Genomic DNA, 25,883 nt, shown 5'->3' on the forward strand with positions numbered 1-25,883 from the left:
CAGTAATGTGGCAGAATACAAAATGAATGTAAAGTAATCAGTTGCTTTCTTATACTCTAACAACAAAAATACAGAAAGGGGAATTAGAGAATCAATTCCATTTACTATAGCACCAAGAACCACAAGATACCTGGGAATAAACCTAGTCAAAGAGGTAAAGGATCTGTACTCAAGGAACTACAGAACACTCATGAAAGAAATTGAAGAAGATACAAAAAGATGGAAGAACCATTCCATGCTCATGGATCAGAAAAATAAACATTATTAAAATGTGTATACTGCCTAGAACAATCTATATTTTCAATGCCATTCTGATCAAAATTCCACTGGCATTTCCCAAAGAGCTGAAGCAAACAATCCCAAAATTTGTATGGAACCAGAAGAAACCGCAAATTGCTAAGGAAATGTTGAAAAAGAAAAAAAAAAAAACTGGGAGCATCACCTTGCCTGATTTCAAGCTTTACTACAAAGCTGTGATCACCAAGACATCATGGTACTGGTACAATAACATACACAAAGACCAGTGGAACAGAGTAGAAAGCCCAGATATGGACCCTCAACTCTATGGGCAAATAATCTTCGACAAAGCAGGAAAAAATATACAGTGGAAAAAAGACAGTCTCTTCAATAAACTGTGCTTGGAAAATTGGACAGCTATGTGTAGAAGAATGAAACTCGACCATTCTCTTACACCATACACAAAGGTAAGCTTGAAATGGATAAAAGACCTCAATGTGAGGCAGGAATCCATCAGAATCCTAGAGGAGAACATAGGCAGTAACCTCTTCAATATCAGCCACAGCAACTCCTTTCAAGATATGTCTCCAAAGGCAAAGGAAACAAAAATTAAAATGAATTTTTGGGATTTCATCAAGATCAAAAGCTTCTGCACAGCAAAGGAAACCATCAACCAAACAAAGAGGCAACCCGCAGAGTGGGAGATGATATTCGCAAATGACAATACAGACAAAGGACTGCTATCCAGGATCTATAAAGAACTTCTCAAATTCAACACACACAAAACAGATAATCATGTCAAAGAATGGGCAGAAGACATGAACAGGTAATTCTCCAATGAAGACATACAAATGGCTAACAGACACATGAAAAAATGTTCATCATCACTGGCCATCAGGGAAATTCAAATCAAAACCATGTTGAAATGCCACCTTACACCAGTTAGAATGGCCAACATTAACAAGAAAATACACAACGTGTTTTGGAGGGGAACCTTCTCACACTTTTGGTGGGGATGCAAGTTGGTGCAGCCACTTTGGAGAACAGTGTGGGGATTCCTTAAGAAATTAAAAATAGAGGGGCGCCTGGATGGCTTGGTGGATTGAAGCCTCTGCCTTCAGCCCAGGTCACAATCTGGGATCGAGCCCCACATCGGGCTCTCTGTTCAGTGGGGAGCCTGCTTCCTCCTCTATCTCTGCCTGCCTCTCTGCCAGCTTGTGATCTCTGTCTGCCATATAAATAAATAAAATCTTTAAAAAAAAGAAATTAAAAATAGAGCTTCCCTATGACCCTGCAATTGCACTACTGGGTATTTACCCCAAAGATACAGAGGTAGTGAAAAGAAGGGCCATCTGTACCCCAATGTTCATAGCAGCAATGGCCACAGTCGCTGAAATGTGGAAAGAACCAAGATGCCCTTCATCAACTGACAAATGGATAAGGAAGATGTGGTCCATATACAATATGGAGTGTTATGCCTCCATCAGTAAGAATGAATACCCAAGTTTTGTATCCACATGGATGGGACTGGAAGAGATTGTGCTGAGTGAAATATGTCAAGCCAAGTCAATTATCATGTGGTTTCATTTATTTGTGGACCATAAGGAATAAGACAGAGGACATAGGGAGATGGAGAGAAGATGGGAGTTGGGGGACATTGGACGTGGAGATGAACCATGAGAGACTATGGACTCTGAGAAACAATATGAGAGTTTTGGAGGGGAGAAGTGTGGAGGTTGGGTGAGCCTGGTGGTGGGTATTATGGAGGGCATGTATTGCAAGGAGCACTGGGTGTGGTGTATAAACAATGAATTCTGGAACAATGAAAAGAAATTTAAAAAAAAAGAAACATTGTACTCATTTTTTTTTCATATAATAAAGATAGGGAAATGAAGGGAAGTGAGAGAGGAATAGGGAGTCTGGGGAAGGGGCGTGTGGGGGAGAGGAATAGGAAAGAAAGGAGGGAAGAAAAGAGGAAGATAGGGAATGAAGGTGATGGATGGAGTTAGGGGAGTGGGACAGAGAAAGAAAAGAAGGAAGAAATGCAGCCAGAGCATGCAAGTTGCTTAGATCAAAATTAAATAGCAAATTAATGAAAGAGTTTGGACTAAAATTTCTTATGATCTGATTCCTGGTATGAAACTGTCACAGTACCTTCCACCCCACTTCTACCAGAAGTTTACAGAAATTCTCACAGAATATCAGAATTGAAAACACTTATAAGTATACCTCCTGGACCTCCCTCCCAGTGCAAGCACTGTACCTATACAATCTCTACATAGTATGGGACTACACAGTTAAGTCCACCCTCTACCTATATGAGAATTCCCCTGATGCTGGGCAGCATCCTTACTTCTTTCCTTTAGTTTCAGAAAAAGAACTTCCTCAGCTTTTTACTTTCTGTCTGCAGCTTAGAGAAAAATTCAAATAACCAGAACAGAGTGCACATTGAAAAAAGAGAAGACAAAGCTGTTTTTAAAAACCTCCCATTTACCCTCAACATGTCTTCTTTTCTTTTCTTTTCTTTTCTTTTCTTTTCTTTTCACCAGCCCCCCCCCCACCATCTAACACCATACCCAACAGAGCCTCCCAGTCTAGGGCTGGCTGTTAAGGGACTTACCAGGGTTGTCAGGCTGCATGATGGCCATGACAAAGGTATGAGGAAAGAGCATGGCTGCACTCTTCCTCATGCCCTGAAGCTTCACAGTGTTGCCCTGGAACATGACCCCATGCACATCAGTTTCTGTTCCCAGGCCAAGCAGGTGCCATGCCACTGTGTCACCCTTGCACATGTCCAGGTTGGGCAAGTTAGAGAACAGAAACCCATTAATGGCTGAAAAAGAAAACGTAAGACAACAGAAAGATGAGACCAGACTACTCAGGCACTGACCTACAGCATAACGTCAGCTCTATACTATGGTTTTCCCACAATTTGAAATTTCTGAGTCATCTTAAACTATCCTGCCTTCTTCCCTAAGTCATTCTAGCTGTACTTATAAAGATCTGCCTTTTGGGGATGCAGAATGTTTCCTCTTCCTAGAATAAATTTTCTCTCAGGTCCCTCTACAGAAAACTATTACTCATCCTTCACATCCGTGTTCAAATGTCACCTCCTCTGTGGAGTAGAGTTATTTCTCTCTCTCTCCTATTCTATCATTTCCATGAAACTCCTCCCCCACACACAAAATTCTTCCATATCACTTACCACAGAGCACAGAGTCCAATGATTTACTTACAAATTTATCTCCCACACAAGATTGACCTAGCAGGAATCACATTATTTTTTTCTCTATCAGTGTGACCACGTAATCACCTGGCATGCTGCCTGGTGCTACTTAGGTGGTCCATGAGTTCAAACTGAAATGAACTTGTTTCATAGGATTGGTTTACTTTTTCCAGGTGATATAATTGATTATGGGACCCAAGAGATGGAGTCATAAGAAAACATACTCATTCATGACTCCCTCCCATCTTACATACTCCTCTTGAAAACACAGGGAGGCCTGCTTTAATTTGATCCATTTTCAATGTTCCCTTCCTCTGGAACCACTTTTAATAAGTAACCTTACTTGGTAATCCCCATAGATGCTGATGATAACATTGTTAATCTCCTGATTCTGTTTCCTTTTCCTGTCGTTTCTAATTGCAGATCTATTTAGCCTTTGAACCCTGGCTCAAGCACTCCTTTCTTCCAGGAATCCTTTAATTGGATTCTCCTTCATTAATGTTCTCCTCCTATGAACTCCATGTCACTTGAAAGCTATTTCACACAATGTAGCACTTAATTATAGTTGATCTTGGCATGTTCTATATTTTTTGCATGAGTGTTATTTGTCTTATTTTATTGCAAATGCTGGGAACTTTTTGCAAACTGGGACCATGCCTTCCCATTCACTCACCCACCCACCTACCTACCTACCCATTAATTTGGTAGTTCACTTGTTCAATAAACATTTAGTATGTATTGGAAAGTGTAGATAATGCAGTGATAAGCAACAAACGATTCTCACTTTTTAAGGAAACTACACTCTAGTATGTCAAAAGCTGTATATCAAATAACTATATAGAACATGCTATTAAAATATTCTGATTAAAATGCAATAGGGTTTCAGAAGAGGATGTCATCATCCTGGGATTGGGTGGTTAAAAACAATGGTTACATGGATGAAGTAGCTTTTGAGTAGGACCTTAAAGAATGGAAATAATTAGACAAACCATAAGTGACTCTTAATCTCACAAAACAAACTGAGGGTTGCTGGGGGGAGGGGGCTTGGAAGAAGGGGGTGGGATTATGGACACTGGGGAGGGTATGTGCTTTGGTGAGTGCTGTGAAGTGTGTAAACCTGGTGATTCACAGACCTGTGCCCCTGGGGATAAAAATAAATGTTTATAAAAAATAAAAAAAATTAAAAAAAAAAGAATGGAAATAATTTCCACAAGTTAAGGGCAAAAATGTAAAGAGAGGCATTTCAACTGGTTGGCAAAGCATTGTAAAGGCATCAAGTCAGAAAAGTACAAGGTATGTATATATTGAAAAAAATAGCCCAATTTGGCTGGAGTATAGAGAACCATGGAGAGTCAATACACTCTCTAGTGTATTCATGGTTTATAATCCTCATTTCACAACATATTTTTCCAGTGTTCCCCATACTGTGTAACACAGGACATAGTACATCCAAGTTCTAAACCTAAGAACTATTGCTTTAGCTTTAATTCTTCAATCCAGCTCATGTTTTGGGTAGAGCTGACCAATGGGATCAGTGCTTTCAAGGATGGGACATGATTATGTTTAGGTTAGATTTTTACTTATAACCTCTCAACTGTAGCTCGGGGCAAAAGCACTCCCCATACCATGCATCCGATTGGAGTCTTGGAAACCCTTGACATCCTCTGAGAGCAGTCGTGAATCCAACATAGCAGCTGCTTGATTGGCATTGCTGTACCAGCTCTTGTTCTCATCCAACACAGTAAAAAGGAGAAAAAATTCCTTATCCACCCCTTTCTGTAGGTCCGTGGAAGAGAAAGAATGACAATGGTTTCAGCAGTTGTGGGTTGTGCAACTCCAGACCCAATGAGCCCTGATTCATTCCCATCTCTTTTTCCAGACACAGAGACCAGCCCATACCTCTTGCCTAGAGCTGTAGTTGTTGCTAAGCAGGTTTTCCTCAGGTAATTTCAAATTGAATGTGAGTGATACAGGTTAGAACAAAGTGACAAGACAGGAGGGGAAGAATGTATGAAAGGGGACAGGGAAGAAGCACAAGATGGTGATTATGGACAAGTACAGAGAGTGATAGAAGATAGCTTGAGTAAAGGAGTGGGGAAAGGTGGTTAGCAGATCAGGAAAGAACTCTAGTCAGAGGGGATTAGAAAATTAAAGTAAAGGGCATATAATTGTTATTAATGTACTATTATTATCACTATTATCATTATTACTTCTAACATTTACTGAGTGTTTACTAGGTAATCCAGACACTGTGATAAGCACTTCATATGGATTATTTTAATTAATCCTCATAGGAACCTAAGATGCTTTTTTTCATTGTTAACACTTTACTACAGATGAAGAAACTGAGGCAAAGAGAGATTAAGTAATATACAGCTAGAATGATGAGCTGGACATGAAAGAACACAAGCAAATATTAAAAGAGATTTAAGAATTAGAGTCAAGTGTTAGAGAACACTGAGGCTTAAAAAATGAAGAGATGAGAGGATACAGAACAGAAAGGAATAGAGACTAAGAAAGAAAATTTTGTGAGTGAAAGAATAGCATGAAAAAAACATGAGCTCACCAACTATTAATTTCTGATTAAATAGATTGGTTATTTCTTTTCTATTCACACATCTCTAGAACACATTTCCACTTTCAACTCCTATTTAGCAACACAGCCTTATTTTCCTCCAAGCAGGCTTTCCAGCCAAAAACCATAGTAATACCTGTTTGCCATCTGCACCCAATGCACCAGTCTTGCACACCAACAGGGGACCCACCAGACCAGAATTTGTGTCTCTTATGGGATCTGCAGCAGAGAAGTACATCCAGGTGAGACAGGCAGGATCCTGAGCAGTAGGGCCAGCATGGGAGGGGACTGTCCAGCGGTATGTTACTTTCTCAAAGGGCTTGGCCACCAAGCCAGGGTAGGATGAGCCTGCAGGGGGTAGAAAATGGGACTCATCATCACATGAGCTAGAGTGAGAATCATCAGCTCTAAAATGTGGGGTAAATATTATAAACTAGAAGGCATTTTGGAGAAGTAGCAATATGCAAATAGAATATTAAAAAGGATCCTGGATAGGAGTGAAAAGACAATAGTTAGTTTCTGGTTCTGACAATAGTTGCTATATAAACTGGGGGAATTTAAATTTCCCAGGTTTCAGTTTTCTAAGCTCAAGGGACTAAGGATTAAAAGAGCCTTTAAAACGTAATTGGAGAAGGAAGAGAAAAATGAAGTGGGGCAAATCAGAGGGGGTGCGGAACCATGATAGACTATGGATTGAAGGAAACAAACTGAGGATTTTAGAGGGGGAGGTGGGTAGGGGGATGGGGTAACCTGGTGATGGGTATTCAGAAGGGCATGCATTGCATGGAATACTGGGTGTTATACACAAACAATTAATCATCAAAAACTAATGATATACTGTATAGCAATTAAATGTAACATAAAACAACAACAATAATAATAACAACACTTTGTAATACTCTCACTTGAAAACATACATTCATCTGCTCTCGTATCCTTACCGCTGTTTAAAAATATCCAGAGACAGGCAATTCACTACCCACCTTCATAGTTTGTTTCATCTTTGAATGGTTCTGATTGAACACATTCTCCTTTCCAGATGTATGCATGAGTAGATACAAATATGTATCTATGTATAGAATGTATATGTTTAAAAACACAAGCACGAAGGCTGTAATTCCTTAAATGGACACAAGTTATGGTCAAACAATACATAGAAATTTTATTTTAAAATTTTAAACTTAGTAGTGCAATTGTTGGGTCATTGGGTAGTTGTATTTTTCACTTTTCAAGGAACCTCCATACTGTTTTCCAGAGTGGCTGCACCATTTTGCATTTTCACCAATAGTGCAAGGTTCCCCTTTCTCCACATCATCACCAACATCTGTTGTTTCTCATGTCATCCTGACAGGTGTAAGGTGATATCTCATTATAGTTTTGATTTGTGTTTCCATGATGATAAGTAATGTTGAGCATCTCTTCATGTGTCTATTGGCCATCTGGATAAGTTCTTTGGAAAAATGTCTACTCATGAATAGTAATTCAAAAGGATACATCCACACTGATGTTTACAGCAGTATTATTTACTATAGTCAGAAGGAAACAGCACAAGTGTCCATTGAATGAAGAATGGATAAGGAAGATGTGTTATTTATCTATATCTATCTATATCTATAAATATACATATGTATACATATATGTATATACACACACAATGGAATATTATTAAGCCATAAAAAGAATGAAATCTTGTCATTTGCAATGCCTGGAGTTAGAGAGTATTGTGCTAAGTGAAATCAGTCATCTAGAGAAAGACAAATACCACATGATTTCACTCTTACGTGTAACTTAATATACACAATAAATGAGCAAAGGGGGAAAAAGAGATGCAAACTAAGATACAAATACTTAACTGTAGAAAACAAATTAATAGTTACAAGAGCAAGTGGTGAGATGGGTGAAATAAGTGATGGGGATTAAGGAGTGACTGTGGTGATGAGCACCAGTTGTATGGAATTGTTGAATTATTATATTGCATAACTGAAACTAGAATTACACAGTATGTTAACTAACTAGAATTTAAATAAAGACTTTAAAAATAAAATAACATTTTAAATCTATTAGTAATCAAAGAAGTATAAATGAAAATAGCTACATACTGAATATAATCAAAACAAAACAAAACATAATAAAAACAGAAAAGTATAAACTGGTGAATTTGAGATGAAATAAATGTAAAAGAGTTCTTGCTGAAAAAAAAAAAACCTACATAAATTTTTTGCCTGTCAGTTTAGCAAGACTTTACACATTATAGTAATCCATGCTGTTGAGAAGTGGCTCAAATGGCACCTACCCCTCTCACTCAACTATAGAAAGGGTGAGTTTAAATGAGAATACCCCTTTAGGAAAAAATGTTAACAAAATGTATCAAAAGCCCTAAGAAGGTTCAGACTTACAAGAAAAGAAGATGTACAATAGACACTGAAAAGAATGACCAACCTAATACAAATTGAAACAATAGCGATTTTGGTTATTGTGTTTGCTTACAAGATTGACATTTGACAAAGATGAAAATGGCTGCCTTGTGCTGCTACTTTGGATGCAAGCCCAAGATTATGGGACTAAAAATTTTTCCAGAGATCAACTTGGATGTTGGTATCAAAAATTTTAATGTGTGTACCTTCGGACACAGCAATTCAATATGTTAAAAATATATTATGAGGAAATATTCATTAAAGAGTGAAAAGAAACATACACAAAGATATTTGTAGTAAGAACCTATAACAAGTGGTATAATTTAAGATGGCCTTAACATCCTTTCTTATTCTTTTATTATTCCCAACTTTTAAAATTTTCAAGCATACAAAAACCATTAAAGGATAGATTGTACAATAATCATCCTACCAGCTGGAGTTGATTGTTAACACTTTTCCATCTTTAATTTATCTACATCTGTGTCTAATGTATATCTACACATGCAAACACACACACACACACACACACACACGCACAAGCTTTTGATTGTTTGCTTTTGCTAAATCATTTGGAAGCATGATGACAGTAGATCAGTAACTTTATCCCATATTGGCTCAATAACATTACTACACCTAAAACAAATCCTAATATCATCTAACATGTAGTCTATATCAGAAATTTTCGTCATCTCCAGAATGTCGCCTTTTTAAAAAGATTTTACATATTCATTTTGAGAAAGAGAGAGAGGAGGGGTGGGAGCGAGAGGGATAAGCAGACTTCTCCACTCAGGAGTCCCAAAATGTCTCTTAAGGCTATTCCTTTTTTAATAACCAGGATCAGACAAAGTTCACTTGTTTGTCTTCTCTCTAATTTTTTCCCCTATAGCACTAAATTTTTGAAGTGACTAGACCAGTTGCGTTGTAGAATGTTCTTTTTTTTCTAGATTTGTCAGTAACTTTGTCCCTAATGCTTTTTGTATTTTTCTATATTTTTGGCTTGGGATTAGCATGTATTAACATTCTCAGAGAAAACAAGAACTTAATATCCAATAATCCAACTTCTAGGATTCTCTCCTGAGATGGTAATCCAAATAAAATACAAGAATTTATTATTTTTAACACAATTTACAGCATTTAAAAATAACAAAAACAAGCTAAATGTTCAAATAACAGAAGATAAGGTAAATAAATTATGGTATATCCATGTGATAGGGTATTTTATAGTCAGTAGCAAGTTTGTAACATTACAATGGGATGAGAAAATTGATACAGTAAAAACTTACTGTTTTACAGTAAGTAAAAACAGTAGGATACAAACATACACAAACCACATGATCACAAAAATATCAATATATATGTATTCATAAGCACAGGAAAACATTAGAAGGTGTAACAAAAAGTAATGGCAAACTTATCTATGAATGATATTTATTTTTATAATTTTCCATTTTTTCAAAATCCCATAAAACATATATGTTACTTTCATAATCAGATATATGTTTTTTTTTGTTCTGTTTTGTTTTAATTCCAGTGTAGTTAACATACGGTGTCATATTAGATTCAGGTGTCCAATATAGTAATCTGACAGTTTCATATATCACCTGAAGCTCATCAAGACAAGTGAACTCCTTATTTTCCATCACTTATTTCACCTATCCCCCCCACCCGCCTGTCCTCTGATAACCATCATTTTGTGCTAAATAGTTAAGAATCTGTGTCAAAGTTTCTCTCTCTCCCTCTTTTTTCCCCTTTGTTTCTTTGCCTTGTTTTCTAAATTACATGTGAGTGAAATCATGTGGTATTTGTCTTTCTCTGACTTATTTCACTTAGCATTACACTCTCTAGCTCCATCCCTGTTGGTTCAAATCACAAGATGTCATTGTTTTTCAGGGCTGAATAATATTCTAACACACACACACATACACACACACATACACCACTTCTTTATCCATTCATCTATTGATAGGCACTGGGTCTTCTTCCATAATTTGGCTATTGTAAATAATGGTGCTATAAATATAGGGGTGTGTGTGTCACTTTGAATTAGTGCTTTTGGAATTTTTTAAAGTATTTATTTATTTATTTGTTTATTTATTTTGATTGTTTTTGTTATAGTATTAATAGCTGCTTTTATTTAAATTCCAGTTAGTTAACATACAATATAATAATAGTTTCAGTTGTACAACCCTTACATACCACACCCAGTGCTCATCACAACTGCACCCCTAAGTCCCCATTGCCTATTTCCCCCATCTCGCCCCCCACCTCCCTTCTGTGACCTTCAGTTTGGTCTTTTCCTCTATGGTCAGGAAGAAGACAGGTATGTTTACTCTTACCACTGTTATTTAACATAGTGCTGGAAGTCCTAGCCACAGAAATCAGACAACAATATAAATAAAAAGCATCCAAATCAGCAATGAAGAAGAAAAACTTTCACTATTTGCAGATGACGTGATACTCTATATAGTGTTTTTGTATTTAGGGGATAGATACCCAGTAATGCAATTACTAGACCATAGGGTAATTCTACTTCTAACTTTTGAAGAACCTCCATACTGTTTCCACAGTGCCTGCACCAGTTTGCTTTCCCACCAGAGGGAAAGAAGTTTCCACTTTCTCCACACTCTTGCCAACACTTATTGTTTCTTCTGTTGTTGATTTTAGCCATTCTGACAGGTCTGAGGTGATATCTCATTGTAGTTTGATTTGCATTTCACCAATGAAGAGTGATGTTGAGCATCTTTTCATGTATCTGTTGGCCATTGAGATGTCTTATTTGAACATGAACAAAAATGTCTGTTCATGTCTTCTGCCCATTTTTTTAATTGGATTACTTAACTTTTGAGTGTTGAGTTATGTAAATTCTTTAGATATGTGGGATACTAACCCTAAAGGTCATATATGAAAAAACCCACGTGAACATCATACTCTGGGGAAAAACTGAAAGCTTTACACCTAAGGTCCAAAGGAAGACAAGCATGTCCACTCTAAGTACTTTTATTCAACATAGTACTGGAAGTCCTAGCCACAACAATTAGACCACAAACAGAAATAAAAAACACACAAATTTGCAAGGGATAAGTAAAACTTTCACTATTTGCAGATGACATGATACTTTATAATGAAAACTATAAAGACAGCATCAAAAAACTACTAGAACTGATAAATGAATTCAGTAAAGTCATAGAAGTCAATGTGTAGAAATCTGGTGCATACCTATACACTGATAATGAAGGAGCAGGAACAGAAATTAAGAAAATAATGCCATTTACAATTGCACCAAAATAATAAGAACTTAGAAATAAACCTAACCAAAGAGGTGAAAGAACTGTATTCCGAAAAATATAAAACACAGATGAAAGAAATTGAAGATGACACAAAGAAATAGAAAGACATTCCATGCTCATGGATTGGAGGAACAAATATCATTAAAATGTCCATCAGGGATACTTGGGTGGCTCAGTTTGTTAAACATCTGACTTTGGCTCATGTCATGATCTCAGGATCCTGGAACTGAGCCCCACATAAGGCTCCATGTTCAATGGGGAGTCTGCTTGTCCCTCTGCCACTCCCCCACTCATGCCTTTTCTCTCTCTCTCTCTCTCTCAAATAAATAAGTAAAACCTTTAAAAAATGGTACAACTTTAAAAAATAAATTAAAATTTTAATCAGAATATATTTAAATATATTTAAAATAATGTGTCTCTTATTGAACCCAGTCCTGCTTCACTATATTATCATGGATCCATTTAACAACATCCATGTAGGACAATCAATTCTGTCTCCTTCTTCATTCCCTCCCTTATTTATTTTTCCTCTAGAGCTATCTGTTATTACCTGCAGCTCACATTAGTTGGAAACCCTGCTTGCTCACCATCATTGTACACAGTTCCCTCGTAGTCTTTCTCATAGAAGACTCCATGAGGCTGTATACTGAATGGCTGGGAAGCACGGTTGTAAAAGACCACCTGGATGGTGTCACCAACCTCAGCCCGGATCACTGGCCCTGGAATATGGGAAGGAGAGACAATAGGAATAAAAACAGAGATGACAAGGGGGATGGAAACCAAATAAGAAGGAAGGAAAGAAAGGGGAAGTGAAAGAGATATTTAAAATCCTCTATTTTCTTTTTTTTTATTAATTAATTTATTTTCAGAAAAACAGTATTCATTATTTTTTCACCACACCCAGTGCTCCATGCAATCCCTGCCCTCTATAATACCCACCACCTGGTACCCCAACCTCCCACCCCCCCGCCACTTCAAACCCCTCAGATTGTATTCCAGAGTCCATAGTCTCTCATGATTCACTTCCCCTTCCAATTTACCCCAACTCCCTTCTCCTAACACCCCTTGTCCTCCATGATATTATGCTCCACAAATAAGTGAAACCATATGATAATTGACTCTCTCTGCTTGATTTATTTCACTCAGCATAATCTCTTCCAGTCCCGTCCATGTTGCTACACAAGTTAGGTATTCATCCTTTCTGATGGAGGCATAATACTCCATAGTGTATATGGACCACATCTTCCTTGTCCATAAACTCAAATTGGATAAAATCCTCTATTTTCAATAATAATAATAATCCCTTCCTAGTGTATTACAATTTACAGTTATAAAAAGCATTTTAAAATCCATTATCTCATTTTGATCTTCAAACATCATATACAGGGCAGGGGATATTTTCACTTTACAAATAAGGAAACTACAGCTCAAAGATGTGGAATTGATCTCCCAAATTCAAATAACCGATTAGGAACAGAATAACGACTTAAAGCCAGGGCTTTCTCCCACCCCACTGTCAGATTCAATCCTATTTTCCCTACAATTATTGTCCTTCTTCCTATAGCTGAATTTCCTGGTAGGATCCATCTCAATATCTGATCTAGACTCAATCCTAAAACATTTCTGAGCATTTAGAATTATTATATCTATGTATAGTTCTTGAAATAGGTAGCTGAGCCATGATTCCTGGAGTTTTCTTTGTTCTGTGACCCACTACCTCTGACCTAGGTTGGGTCACCTTTGAGATTAACCAGAAATATCAAGACAATACTCTAAGCATTTATGCTGGCTCAGACCCTCATTCAGTGTTTCTAGCTTGTTTTCTACTCAATTTCTACAGCTAATGCTACACCTCTGATCCAAGAAGCAAATGAAAATTACTCAATTTGTACACCTAATGCTACATCTCTGACCCAAGAAGCAAATGAAAATGAAAACATAGCATAGAAAAACACGAGATGCCATGGGAAATGGGCTAAGGGAGAAATGTATAGCTATGAATATTCACATTAAAAATGATCTCAGATTAACAACTTAACTTTAAGACTTAAGGAATTAGGAAAAGAAATACAAATTAAACTCAAAGATAGAAGGAAGGAAATAGCAAAGACAAAACATAGACAAAATACAGAATAGAAAAACAATAAAGAAAATCAATGAAACCAAAAGTTGGCTCTCTGAAAACATCAACAAAATTGAAGAACTCTCAGTGAGATGGACTAAGGGAAGAGAGGAGACTCGAATTACTAAAATCAAAAATGGAAAGGGAGGATATTACTACTAATTATACTGAAATATATATATATATATACATATAATACAAACTATATTTATATATAATATATATATGTATATGTTATATATATGTTACACCAACAAAATTGGATAACCTAGATGAAATGGACAGAGCCCTAGAATAGAAAACCTACCAAGACTAAAGCATATAGAAATACAAAATCTGAATCTTACCATAACTAGCAAGGAGATTTTTTTTTTCTTTATTTTTATTCTTACTTTTATCACACTGTAGTTAACATACAGTGTTACATTAGTTTCAGGTGTACAGTATAGTGATTCAACACTTCCATTCAACATCTGAAACTCATCACAAGGTGCATCCTCCTTAATCCCCATCACTTATTTCACCCACCCCCCCCCAACCCTCCCCTCTGGTAACTGTTAGTTTGGTTTTCTATAGTTAAGAGTTGGCCTTGTGGTTTGCCTCTCTTTCTCTTACTTTTCCTTTGCTCATTTATTTCTTAAATTCCTCATATGAGTGAAATCATATGGTATTTCTCTTTCTTTAATGACATTTTCATTTAACATTTTTCTCTGTAGCTCCAATCATTTTGCTGCAAAATGGCAAGATTTCATTTTTTCTGGATGAATAATACTCCATTGTTTATATATACAACCTCTTCAATTGATGGACACTTGGGCTGATCCTGTATATATTTTGCTGCTATAAACTTATGGGTATGTATATCCCTTTGAACTACAGTTGTTGTATTTTTTGGTAGATATTCAGTAGAAGGATTACTGGATTGTTGGATAGTTCTATTTATAACTTTTTGAGGAAAATCAATACTGTCTTTTACAGTGTCTTCACCACTTTGCATTCCCACCAACAGTGCAAAAGGGGTTCCTTCTCTCCAAACCCTCACCAACACTTCTTGCTTCTTGTGTTGTTGATTTCCATCGTTCTGACAGATGTGAGGTGTTACCACATTGTGGTTTTAATTTTATTTGCCTAATGATGAGTGATGTTGAGCATTTATTCATGTGTCTGTTGCTTATCTGGATTTCTGCTTTGGAGAAATGTCTGTTTATTTCTTCTGCCCACTTTCTATTGAATTATTTCTTTTTTGAGTGTTGAGTTGTGTAAGTTCTTTATATATTTTGGATACTAACCCTTTATTGGATAAGTCATTTGCAAATATCTTCTTCCATTCTGCAGGTTGCCCTTTTTATTTTGTTGACTGTTTGCTTTGTTGTACAGAAGCTTTTATTTTGGTGTAGTCCCAATAGTTTATTTTGCTTTCATCTTTCTTGCCTGAGGAGACATATTTAGAAAGAAGCTGCTACTAGCAATGTCAAAGAGGTCACTCCCTGTGCTATCCTTTAAGATTTTTATGGTTCTAGGTCTCACATGTATGTCTTTAATCCAGTTTGAGTTTATTTTTGTGTATTGTGTAATTAAATAGTCTGGTTACATTCTTTTGCATAGAGCTGACCAGTTTTGCTAACATCGTTTGTTGAAAATACTGTATTTTTCAGTGGGGACAGTCTTTTAAGCAAATGATGCTGTGAAAACTGGATTTCCATATGCAAAAGAAAGAAGCAGGACTCCTATTTAATACCGTATACAAAATTAACTCAAAATGCATCAAAGACCTGGAGAGGAGAGGAGTTAGAATGAAAGAAGAGTAGGGGACCCTAAGTTTGTCTAGTCCCTGGAATCAGCTTGATAGTTGTCAAATCATTCTAAATACCTACAAGATCTGAGAAAATAAATGCTGCCATTCTGCCAATAGAAAAAATAACTACTTTTGGCAAAGTAGGAGGTGTGGACACATGAATCTGGTGTGATATATTTGAGGAGATGGCAGCCAAGAAGGGAACCAGCTTAAGGAGGGTAAACCAAAGTACTAGAAGCAGCAGAGTACAAAATCAGAACTTTAAAAGTCTAGTATTGTGGAGGACAACCCTGGCTTAAAGTTCAAGTGGCAAAGTGAGGTGGAATCCTAGGTGGTGCAGTGTAGTCTCTGGGTACTCATGGTTACAAGAAGAATGGGGTTGTCTGTGTGGAGCGGATTTCCCAGGCATCAGAGTGGGGAAACTGGCTGAGGACTATGAGTCTTGGCACAGGCTTTTTGCTTTGTGTTGCCATAAACTGCGAACCACTTCATGATGGTGCAACTGCTCTTTGGCAGGGGCCCAGGAAAAGGCAGAAGTAAAAGCAAGACCCCATCCCTCCCCTGGGGAGAACAGCATGGATCTGCACAACAAGAGTCCATAAAATTTGGATACTTGAAACTCAATTATAAACTCAGATAAAAAGTCACAGTCTGGGTGAACACAGAGTTCAGACAGAAACTAGAGAGACAAGAGTGATTGCTTCTTTATGAGTGCTCACTGAAGAGTTGGGGAAGAACTTTCAGTTCTGGGGCTAGAGAGTAGGGCACCAGCATTTTAATCTTGCCCATCTTTGCTGAAAGACTTCAGGGACCAAAACAGCACCACATAGTGGAATCTGTTGCCTCTTACACTAAGCCTGGCCCCCTGGCAAAAGAGGCACATTTCCACAACTGCAAGGGTATCTGGGAATCAGCTCAACAGGCACTTCCACCAGAAGACCAGCAGGAATAACTGGCTAACACCAAGTTTACAGATCATAGAGATCTAAGAACTTCTTCTCTTGGGAAAAACAGTATAAAGCATTCACTTTTTTAAAAAATTCTTTAGTCTTTCAGGTTTATTTTTTTGAACTATTATCTTATTTTTTCAATTCATATATATATATATATATATATACACACACATTATATATATATATATATGTCATTGTATTGTATTATGTGTGTGTGTGTGTGTGTGTGTGTGTGTGTTTCCTTCTTTCCTGTTTTGGGATCTAGTTTCTTTTTTCAAGCAGATTAAAATACACCCAAGATCTAGTTTGTTTTGTTTTGTTTTGTTTTGTTTTGTTCTATTTTCTTTCTTGTTTTATCTTGCTTTGTCGTCTTCTTCTTCTTCTTCTTCTTTCTTCTTTAAATCTCAGTTGTTGTTGCTACTGCTGTCTTTTCTTTCTGTCTTCTATTCTTTTCTGGACATAATGATGAGATGAAAAAATTCACCCCAAAAGGAAGAACAGGAGGTAATACTCACTGAAGATATTAATCAATACAGATATAAGTAAAATGTCTGCCCCTATAGGGGCACATGGGTCATTCTTTGTTAAGAATCTTCCTTTGTCTCAAGTCATGATCTCAGGGTCCTGGGATTGAACTCCACATCAGGCTACCTGCTCAGCAAAGAGTCTGCTTCTCTCCCTCCTTCGGCCCCTTCCCACCCTTCCTGTGCTCTCGTTCTATCTCTATCTCTCTCAAATAAATAAATGAAATCTATTAAATAAATTATTATAAATATGCTAGCTGGGCTTGAAAAAAACATAGAAGACACTTGAGAACTCTTTACTGCAGAAATAAAATAATTAAATCTAATTAAGCTGAAGTTAAAATGCTATTACTAAGATGCAGTCAGATATGGAGGCTCTAACAGGAAAGGAAGAACAAGGCAAAGAGGTAGCCAGTGATATAGAAGATAAAATTATAGAGAATCAGGACTTTTAAAAGTCTTCTCCATGGAGGGACATCGCTCCAGAGGCTAAACCAGGGGGAAGCCCACATAGGGTCAGAAAAACCCCAGGTCCCGCGGGGTTGCAGAAAAACCGGGGGTGTCTGAGTGTTGCATAGGTTGCAGGCATTAGATCAGGGAAGCTGGCTACAGTGACAAAGCCTAGGAGTGAGCTCTCAGCTCAAGGTTACCTTGAACCTGTCACAGGCTGGGTGAGCTCGGAGTGCGGCTGAAAGCCACGGAGATGGAAGGGATTGGGTGCTTTTCTCCAAGTGCGAGCGATTGAGCGCTTTCCTCCAAGCCTGACCAGAGGCCAGGGAGACGGGGGTGGTTGGGCGCTTTTCTCTGAGGGCACACTGAGAAGTGGGACCCCGAGCTCTTGGCTCCTCCGGGCTAGAGATTGGGAGGCCACCATCTTTATTCCCATCTTCCAGAACTCTACAGAAAGCGCTCAGGGAACAAAAGCTCCCGAAAGCAAACCTGAGCGGATTACTTAGCCCAGCCCCTGGTAAGGACAGTACAATTCCGCCTGGGGCAAAGACACTTGAGAATCACTACAACAGGCCCCTCTCCCAGAAGATCAACAAGAAATCCAGTCAAGACCAACTTCACTCACCAAGGAGAACAGCAGAATTCCAGAGGAGGAGAAAGCAAATCTTATCTGGACAAAATGACAAGGCAGAAAAACTCACCACAAAAATAAATTAACAGGAGGCAGCACCAAAGACTGGGGACCTAATCAATGCAGACATTGGTAATATGACAGATCTAGAGTTCAGAATGATGATTCTCGAGGTTCTAGCGGGCTCAAAAAAGGCATCGAAGATATTAGAGAAACCCTCTCCAGAGAGATAAAAGCCCTTTTTAGAGAAATAAAAGAACTAAAATCTAACCAGTTGAAATTAAAAAAGCTATTAATGAAGTGCAATAAAAAATGGAGGCTCTTACTGCTAGGATAAATGAGGCAGAAGAAAGAATGAGTGATATAGAAGACCAAATGACAGAGAATAAAGAAGCTGAGCAAAAGAGAGACAAACACATACTGGACCATGAGGAGAGAATTCAAGAGATAAGTGACACCATAAGATGACACAACATTAGAATAATTGGGATACCAGAAGAAGAAGAAAGAGAGAGGGGAGCAGAAGGTATATTGGAGAGAATTACTGGAGAGAATTTCCCTAATATGGCAAAGGAAACAAACATCAAAATCCAGGAGATGCAAAGAACATCCCTCAAAATCAACAAAAATAGGTCCACACTTTGTCACCTGATAGTAAAATTTACAAGTCTTAGCGACAAAGAGAAAATCCTGAAAGCAGCCTGGGAAAATAAGTCTATAACATACAAAGGTAGAAACATTAGATTGGCAGCAGGCCTATCCACAGAGACCTGTCAGGCCAGAAAAAACTGGCGTGATATATTCAGAGCACTAAATGAGAAAAACATGCAGCCAAGTATACTATATCCAGCTAGGCTATCACTGAAAATGGAAGGAAAGATAAAAAGCTTACAGGCCAAAAAAAAAAAAAAAAAAAACTGAAAGAATTTGAAAAAAACAAACCAACTATACAGGAAATAATGAAACGGGTCCTGTAAGCACAGAGAGAGCCTAAAAGTAGTAGATCATAAAGGAACAGAGACAATATACAATAACAGCCACCCTTACATGCAATACAATGGCACTAAATTCATAACTCTCAATAGTTACTATGAATTTTAATGGGCTAAATGCCCCAATCAAAACACAAAGGGTATCAGAATGGATTAAAAAAAATCAACATACTGCTTACAGGAACCTCATTTTAGACCTGAAGACACCTCCAGATTTAAAGTGAGGGGTTGGAAAACAATGTACCATGCTAATGGACATCAGAAGAAAGCTGGGGTGGCAATCCTTATACCAGATCAATTAGATTTTAAACCAAAGAGTATAATAAGATATGAGGAAGGACAATATATCTTACTCAAAGGGTCTGCCCAACAAGAAGACCTAACAACTTTAAATATCTATGCCCCTAACATGGGAGAAGCCAACTATATAAACCAATTAATAACAAAATCAAAGAAATACATTGACAATAATACAATAATAGTAGGGGACTTTAATACTCCCCTCACTAAAATGGACAGATCATCTAAGCAAAAGATCAATAAGGAAATAGAGGCCTTAAATGACCAACTGGACCAAATGGACATCACAGATATATTCAGAACATTACATCTCAAAGCAACACAATATACATTCTTCTCTAGTGCACATGGAACATTCTCCAGAATAGATCACATCCTGGGTCCTAAACCAGGTCTCAAGCGGAATCAAAAGATTGGGATCATTCCCTGCATATTTTCAGACCACAATGCTCTGAAGCTAGAACTCAATCACAAGAGCAACGTTGGAAAGAACCCAAATACATGGAGACTAAACAGCATCCTTCTAAAAAATGAATGGGTCAACCAGGAAATTATAGATGATTTGAAAAAATTCTTGGAAACAAATGATAATGAAAACACAAGGGTTGAAGATATGTGGGAAACAACAAAGGAAGTCCTGAGAGGAAAATATATAGTGGTACAAGCCTTTCTCAAGAAACAAGAAAGGTCTCAAATACACAACCTAACCCTACACCTAAAGGAGATGGAGAAAGAACAAGAAAGAAACCCTAAACCCAGCAGGAGAAGAGAAATCATAAAGATCAGAGCAGAAATCAATGAAATAGAAACTAAAAAAAACAAAATCAAACAAACAAAAAAAAACAATAAAGCAAATCAACAAAACTAGGAGCTGGTTCTTTGAAAGAATTAATAAGATTGACAAACCCCTGGCCAGACTTATCAAAAAGAAAAGAGAAAGGACCCAAATAAATAAACTCATGAATGAAAGAGGAGAGATCACAACCAACACCAAAGAACTAAAAACAATGATAAGAACATACTATGAGGAACTCTATCTCAACAAATTTGACAATCTGGAAGAAATGGATACATTTCTAGAGACATATGAACTACCACAACTGAACCAGGAAGAAATAGAAAACCTGAACAGACCCATAACCAGTAAGGAGATTGAAACAGTCATCAAAAATCTCCAAACAAACAAAAGTCTAGGGCCAAACGGCTTCCAGGGGAATTCTACCAAACATTTAAAGAAGAATGAATTCCTATTCTCCTGAAACTGTTCCAAAAAATAGAAATGGAAAGAAAACTTTCCAAATTCATTTTGTGAGGCCAGCATCCCCTTGATCCCAAAACCAAACAAAGATCCCATCAAAAAAGAGAATTACAGACCAATATCGTTGATGAACACAGATGCGAAAATTCTAACCAAAATACTGGCCAATAGTATCCAACAGTATATTAAAAGGATTATTCACCCCGACCAAGTGGGATTTATTCCAGAGCTGCAAGGTTGGTTCAACATCCGCAAATCAGTCAATGTGATACAACACATCAATAAAAGAAAGAACAAGAACCATATGATACTCTCAATAGATGCTGAAAAAGCATTTGACTAAGTGCAGCATCCCTTCCTGATTAAAACTCTTCAACGTGTAGGGATAGAGGGCACATACCTCAATATTATCAAAGCCACCTATGAAAAACCCACGGCAAATATCATTCTCAATGGAGAAAAAATAAAAGCTTTTCTGCTAAGGTCAGGAATATGACAAGGATGTCCGTTATCACCACTGCTGTTCAAAATAGTACTAGAAGTCTTAGCCTCAGCAATTAGTCATAAAAAAAAAAGAAATTAAAGGCATCCAAATAGGCAAAGAAGAAGTCAAATATCTCTCTTTGCAGATGATATGATACTCTATATGGAAAACCCAAAAGACTCCACTCCAAAACTGCTAGAACTTCTACAGGAATTCAGTAAGGTGTCAGGATATAAAATCAATGCACAGAAATCAGTTTCATTTCTCTACACCAACAACAAGACAGAAGAAGGAGAAATTAAGAAGTCAATCCCATTTACAGTTGCACCCAAAACCATAAGACACCTATGAATAAACCTAACCAAACAGGCAAAGAATCTACACTCAGAAAACTATAAAGTACTCATGAAAGAAATTGCAGAAGACACAAAGAAAAGGAAAAATGTTCCATGCTCCTGGGTTGGAACGAACAAATATTATGAAAATGTCTACTCTACCTAAAGCAATGTACACCTTTAATGCAATGCCTATCAAAATCCCACCCATTTTTTTTAAATAAATGGAACAAATAACCTTAAAATATATATGGAACCAGAAAATACCTCAAATAGCCAAAGGAATTTTGAAAAAGAAACCCAAAGTTGGTGGCATCACAATCCCGGACTTCAAGCTCTATTACAAAGCTGTCATCATCAAGACAGTATGGTACTGGTACAAAAACAGACACATAGATCAATGGAACAGAATAGGGAGCCCAGAAATAGAACCTCAACTCTATGGTCAACTAATCTTCAACAAAGCAGGAAAGAATGTCCAATGGAAAAAAGACGGCCTCTTCAACAAATGGTACTGGGAAAACTGGACAGCCTCATGCAGAAAAATGAGAGTGGACCATTTCCTTACACAACACAGGATAATAGACTCAAAATGGATGAAGGAACTCAATGTGAGGAAGGACTCAATCAAAGTCCTTGTGGAGAACACTGGCAGCAACCTCTTCAACCTCAGCCACAGCAACTTTTTCCTAGGAACATCGCCAAAAGGCAAGGGAAGCAAGGGCAGAAATGAACTATTGAGATTTCATCAAGATCAAAAGCTTTTGCACAGCAAAGGAAACAGTTAACAAAACCAAAAGACAACTGACAGAATGGGAGAAGATATTTGCAAATGACAGATCAGATAAAGGGATAGTATCCAAAATCTATAAAGAGCTTATCAAACTCAACACCCAAAGAACAAATAATCCAATCAAGAAATGGGCAGGGGACATGAACAGACATTTCTGCAAAGAAGACATCCCAATGGTCAACAGAACCATGCAAAAGTGCTCCACATCACTCAGAATCAGGGAAATAAAAATCAAAACCATGATGAGATACCACCTCACACCAGTCAGAATGGCTAAAATTAACAAGTCAGGAAATTACAGATGATGGCGAGGATGCAGAGAAAGGGGAACCCACCTACACTGTTGGTGGTAATGCAAGCTTGTGCAACCACTCTGGAAAACAGCATGGGTGTTTCTCAAAAAAAGTTGAAAATAGAGCTACCCTATGACCCAGCAATTGCACTACTGGGTATTTACCCTAAAGATACAAATGTAGTGATCCAAAGGGGCACGTGCACCCGAATGTTTATAGCAGCAATGTTGACAATAGTCAAACTATGGAAAGAACCTAGATGCCCATCAACAGATGAATGGAAAAAGAATAGGTGGTATATATATACAATGGAATACTATGCAGCCATCAAAAGAAATGAAATCTTGCCATTTGCGATGACATGGCTGGAACTAGAGGGTATTATGCTTAGGGAAATAAGTCAATTGGAGAAAGACAACTATCATATGATCTCCCTGATGTGAGGAAGTTGAGATGCAATGTGGAGGGTTTGGGGGGTAGGAAAAGAATAAATGAAGCAAGATGGGTTCAGGAAAGAGACAAGCCATAAGTGACTCTTAATCTCACAAAACAAACCAAAGCTTTCTGGGGGGAGGGGGGTATGGAGAGTGTGGTGGGATTATGGACATTGGGGAGGGTATGTGCTATGATGAGTGCTATGAAGTGTGTAATCCTGGCAATTCACAGACCTGTACCCCTGGGGCTAATAATACATTATATGTTTATAAAAAAATAAAATAAATTATAAAAATATATTTAGGTGGAATGTGGTGATAAAAAAAAAAGAAGGAATGGAAAAAACTAATAAAGAATGAATGGGTCAACAAGGAAATTAAAGAAGGATTTAAAAAATACATGAAAGCAAATGAAAATGTGGTAGTTCAGAACCATTGGGATGCAGCAAAGGTGGTCCTAAGAGGCAAGAATATAGCAATAAAGGCCTTTCTCAAACAAGTAAATTCTCAAACATACCACCTAACCTTACTTACTCCTAAAGGAGCTAGAAAGGGAACTACAAATGAAGCCTAAATATAGCAGAAGGGAAATAATAAAGATTAGAAGAGAAATCAAAGATATACAAATAGAAATGACATTCTAACATTTTGATAAACCTAGGATCTAGGATTGATAAATCCCTAACCAGTCATATTAAAAACATAATAAATAAATAAAAGAAAAAGAAAGATAGGACCCAAATAAATAAAATCATGATAGAAAGAGGAGAGACCAAAACCCACACTGAAGAAATAGAATTATAAGAAAATATTATTACCAATTATATGCCAACAAATTAGGCAATCTGGAAGAAATGGATACATTCTTATAAACTTAAAAACTACCACATTAAAACAGGAAGAAATAGAAAATCTGGACAGACCCATAACCAGCAAAGAAATTGAATCAGTAATCAGGGGTGCCTGGGTGGCTCAGTGGGTTAAATGTTTGCATTTGGCTTGGGTCATGATCCCAGGATCCTGGGATTAAGCCCTGCATTGGACTCTCTGCTCAGTGGGTAGAGTGTTTCTCCATCTTCTGTTCCTCTGCTTACTGTTCTGCCTACTTGTGACCCCTCTCTCTCTGTGTCAAACAAATAAATAAATAAATGAAATAAAATATTTTTAAAAATAAATTGAATCAGCAATCAACAATCTACTATCAAACAAGAGTCTAGGGCTGGACGGCCTCCCAGCACTTTAATTGCCAAACGTTTAAAGAATTTAAAGAATTAAGGAAATTGTCACCTTCTGCCCTCTTGGTGGAAATATAAAATGGTACAGACACCGTGAAAAGCATTATGGTGGCTTCTTAGAAAATTAAAATTAAAAATTAAGTAGGAGGAGTCAAGATGGCAGGGAAGTAGCAGGCTGAGACTACATCAGCTAGCAGGAGATCGCTACATAGCTTATCTAAGGATTGCAAACACCTGCAAATCCATCAGCAGATCGAAGAGAAAAAGAACAGCAATTCTGGAAACAGAAAAACAACCACTTTCTGAAAGTTAGGACTGGCAGAAAGTGAATCCAAAGCGACGGGAAGATAGACCCCGGGGGGAGGGGCCGGCTAACAACAAGTGGCGGAGCAACGGAGCACAAAATCGGGAATTTTAAAAGTCTGCTCCACTGAGGGACATCGCTCCAGAGGCTAAACCGGGGCAAAGACACCGTGGGGTCATAGAAGTATCGGGGGTGTCTGAGTGTCGCAGAGCTTGCGGGTATTGGAACGGAAAAACCAGCTACAGACACAGAGCTGACAGTAAGATCACAGCTCTGGGTTACCTTGAACTGGTCGCAGGCTCGGTGAGCTCGGAGCACTGCTGGAGGTCAGGCAGACGGGAGTAACTGGGCGCTGTTCTCTGAGGACACACTGAGGAGTGGGGCCCCGGGCTCTCAGTTCCTCCGGGCCAGAGACCAGGAGGCCGCCATTTGTATTCCCATCCTCCTAAACTCTACAGAAAGGGCTCAGGGAACAAAAGCTCCTGATAGCAAACCCAAGCGGATTACTCAGCCCGGCCCCTTGTAAGGGCAGTGCAATTCCGCCTGGGGAAAATACACTTGAGAATCACTACACCAGGCCCCTCCCCCAGAAGATCAACAAGAAATCCAGCCAAGACCAATTTCACCTACCAAGGAGTGTGGTTTCTATACCAAAGAGATCAGCAGAATTCCAGAGGAGGAGAAAGCAAAGCACTGAACTCATGGCTTTCTCAATGTGATGTTTTTAGACTTGCAGTTAATTTAATTTTTTTCTTTTTCATTTTTTTCTCTTCTTCTGCTAAATTTTTTTTAACTGTTACCCTTTTCCTTTTTTGAACCTTTTTTTTAACTAGTTTATCTAATATATATATTATCTTTTTAATATTTTTCTTTATTCGTTTTCTTTTTTTAATTCTTTGTTTTATTTTTTTTTTCTTTCTTTCTATTTGAACCTCTTTTTATCTCCTTTCTCCCCCCTCACGATTTGGGATCTCTTCTGATTTAGTTGAAGCATATTTTCCTGGGGTTGTTGCCACCGTTTTAGTATTTTACTTGCTCCTTCATATACTCTTATCTGGACAAAATGACAAGGTGAAAAAATTCAACACAAAAAAAAGAACAAGAGGAAGTGCCGAAGTCTAGGGACCTAATCAATACAGACATTGGTAATATGACAGATCTAGAGTTCAAAATGACAATTCTCAAGGTTCTAGCGGGGCTCTAAAAAGGCATGGAAGATATTAGAGAAAACCTATCTGGAG

At 37.7% G+C, this 25,883-nt stretch overlaps 1 protein-coding gene across 1 annotated transcript in view; it reads right to left on the reverse strand.

Moving 5' to 3' along the window:
- The window catches only part of HEPH (hephaestin), a 145,870-nt gene that overhangs the window by 68,139 nt on the left and 51,848 nt on the right, over positions 1 to 25,883 (reverse strand). The window contains 4 exon segments of the mRNA XM_045081218.1: positions 2,858 to 3,070; positions 5,089 to 5,239; positions 6,175 to 6,386; positions 12,327 to 12,458. Of these exon segments, the coding sequence (XP_044937153.1) occupies positions 2,858 to 3,070; positions 5,089 to 5,239; positions 6,175 to 6,386; positions 12,327 to 12,458 (708 nt within the window).

Source organism: Mustela putorius, unplaced genomic scaffold (genome assembly GCF_011764305.1).
Source record: "Mustela putorius furo isolate JIRA1106 unplaced genomic scaffold, ASM1176430v1.1 tig00000549_pilon_pilon_pilon, whole genome shotgun sequence".
NCBI classification, from domain to species: domain Eukaryota; kingdom Metazoa; phylum Chordata; class Mammalia; order Carnivora; family Mustelidae; genus Mustela; species Mustela putorius.